Source organism: Thamnophis elegans, chromosome 10 (assembly GCF_009769535.1).
Source record: "Thamnophis elegans isolate rThaEle1 chromosome 10, rThaEle1.pri, whole genome shotgun sequence".
Classification (NCBI taxonomy): domain Eukaryota; kingdom Metazoa; phylum Chordata; class Lepidosauria; order Squamata; family Colubridae; genus Thamnophis; species Thamnophis elegans.
Genome location: NC_045550.1, coordinates 62,643,305 through 62,645,526, shown reverse-complemented (window position 1 = coordinate 62,645,526; position 2,222 = coordinate 62,643,305). Strand labels below are relative to the sequence as shown.

Here is a 2,222-nt window from a genome sequence, read left to right as displayed (position 1 = left end):
CACTACTCATCCTCTTCACCACCTCTTTTCCTTGTTACCTTCTGGCAGGAGGCTTCGTGTTATCCTAAGCAGAACATCTAGATTTGGTCATAGTTTGTTCCATATAGCATCAACCTTGTGAATTCTCAAGCTTCCTCTTTCCAATATGTATTCAAGATGGACAGTGATTAATATATCTATATGTATTTATGTGTGGGGGTGTGTGTGGAACTGTGGGTGCATATATGGATATAGTATGGTATGGTATAGTATAGTATGTGTGTTATGTATGTGTATACCAGGGGTGGGTTCCTGCCAGTTCTAACCTCTTCTATAGAAGAGGTTCCACAAATCTACCGTGCCATTTAGAACCGATTCCAGCTCCCTCCCGCACATCATCAAGATGAAGAGCGAGAGGAGGAATTCTGGGAGTTGAAGCCCACAAGTCTTAAAGCTGTCAAGTTTGAATACCCCTGGGTTTTTTTTTCCCTAAAGGGTTAGGGGTGCAAGGGTCTTGTAATTTGACAGCTTTAAGACTTGCGTACTTCAAATGCCAGAGTTTCTGAGCCAATATTTTGATTGCTAAGCAAGAGCGTTATTAAATGAGTTTCCCCACATTTTACAAGTTGGCCACTCTCACCCAGTCACGTGGCTGGCAAGCCACTCCCACCCAGTCACATGGTCAGCAAGCCACTCCCACAAAGCAGGCCACACCTACAGAAGAGGTTCTAAAAAAATTTGAAACCCACCACTGGTGTATACTTTGAGAGCAGGAAACACAATTTCACTTTCGATGTGTGCCAGTGTGCCCACAGAAAAAAAATGACAATAAAGGTTATCTATTTATTAAAACCAAGATTAATTTCAGACTAACAATCAAGCAGTAAATAATATCCCAATCAAGGAACTGCCAACCAAGCTTACAGTAAACAGCCCAACCTAGGTCCACTTCCATCAGTACTGATAGGCAAGCCACTGAAAAATACACGGAGAGCAAAACCTACTTCCTGCCGGCATTTGTTTAGCCCCCACAACTGCATCCAGTAACTTGTTCAGTAAATGAAGGGACAGCTAAATGAAACTGGCTGCTTCAGCTTTCCTTTCCATTGCTGACCTGCAAAAGTTGTAAATGCAAGGATTGGTTGCAAGATTATTTTGACATCATCAACATCATAACTGCGAACAGTTATGAGGCAGTTGCTGAATGAGGACCTCTAGAGACTTCTTGTGGCTTATTAAGACTAGCAAAGTAATTAATTATCAGAACAGGACACTCAGACACCTACTGGTACTATTGTTGCTAGGTGATACTATATATTCTAACAGGCTCATAAATAGGTCTTTTTTTCCTTTTTATGGTTTTAGCTTGTGCTTCAGTGATGGGTTGTAGGAGGTACGCCCTGGTACGGGCATACCAGAGCCTGCCCGGAGCACCGGATACCGTTCCGGTAGGGAGCCCCGGAGGGCCCGCCTGAGCTCCTTACCTGTGCTTAAGCCTTTGGCGCTTACGTGCATGGTGCATATGGTGCTTGCGTAACGCTCCGCTGAGAAGCTGGAGCGTTGCGGAGGCTTACAGAAGCATCGCAGGCAAGTATGACGTATGTGCGCGCGTCCATGTGGATGGCGCCGGGGCCATTCCAACCGTACCATTTGGAACGGAATCCGGAACCCACCACTCTTCTGCTTGTAATTTAATATTGCAGCCCAATTTCCTGCAGCATCTGTTAAACAAAGTCACTACTATTATTTTTAAATGGAAGGTTTGCACAAAATGGTGTCAGCTCTATTCTTTATCTATATTCTTTATTCAAGTCATCAATACAAATGGTAAAGATTTGTTCGTTGTATTTAAGTACAATGACAATAAAGATTATACTATGCTGATACAAGGTGCAAAACTATGAACCTATAATAGACTTCATTTCTGTTTTATGGGGAACCTTTGATTTTTCAAGTTTTGTATCTACAAATTGTCATCTCATCTAGACCCGTCTTAACTAATCAAAATTTAGTCTATTTTGTCAACGATTTCATAGAAATCAATATATATTATGTCATTTACATTCCCACAATTGACTAAGAAAGCTACCAATTTTTTAAAAAAAAAGTAAGACAAAGTTAAATGAGCAAGACTAGTTCTTGACCCACCCACACTGGTAATTATCACTTATTTTTCAAGATGTTTATACATCAATGTCTTTTTGATCTGCTCCAGAGTCTTAATAGGTAAAGACTAACTTGTA

At 41.2% G+C, this 2,222-nt stretch overlaps 1 protein-coding gene across 1 annotated transcript in view; it reads left to right on the top strand.

Annotated features, from left to right (window-relative positions):
• The window catches only part of LOC116513722 (probable guanine nucleotide exchange factor MCF2L2), a 73,620-nt gene extending 72,261 nt beyond the window's left edge, over window positions 1–1,359 (top strand). The window contains exon 5 of the mRNA XM_032224905.1: window positions 1,345–1,359. Coding sequence (XP_032080796.1) covers window positions 1,345–1,359 — 15 coding nt within the window. The remainder of the gene's footprint in view (window positions 1–1,344) is intronic.
• Window positions 1,360–2,222: the final 863 nt, after the last annotated feature.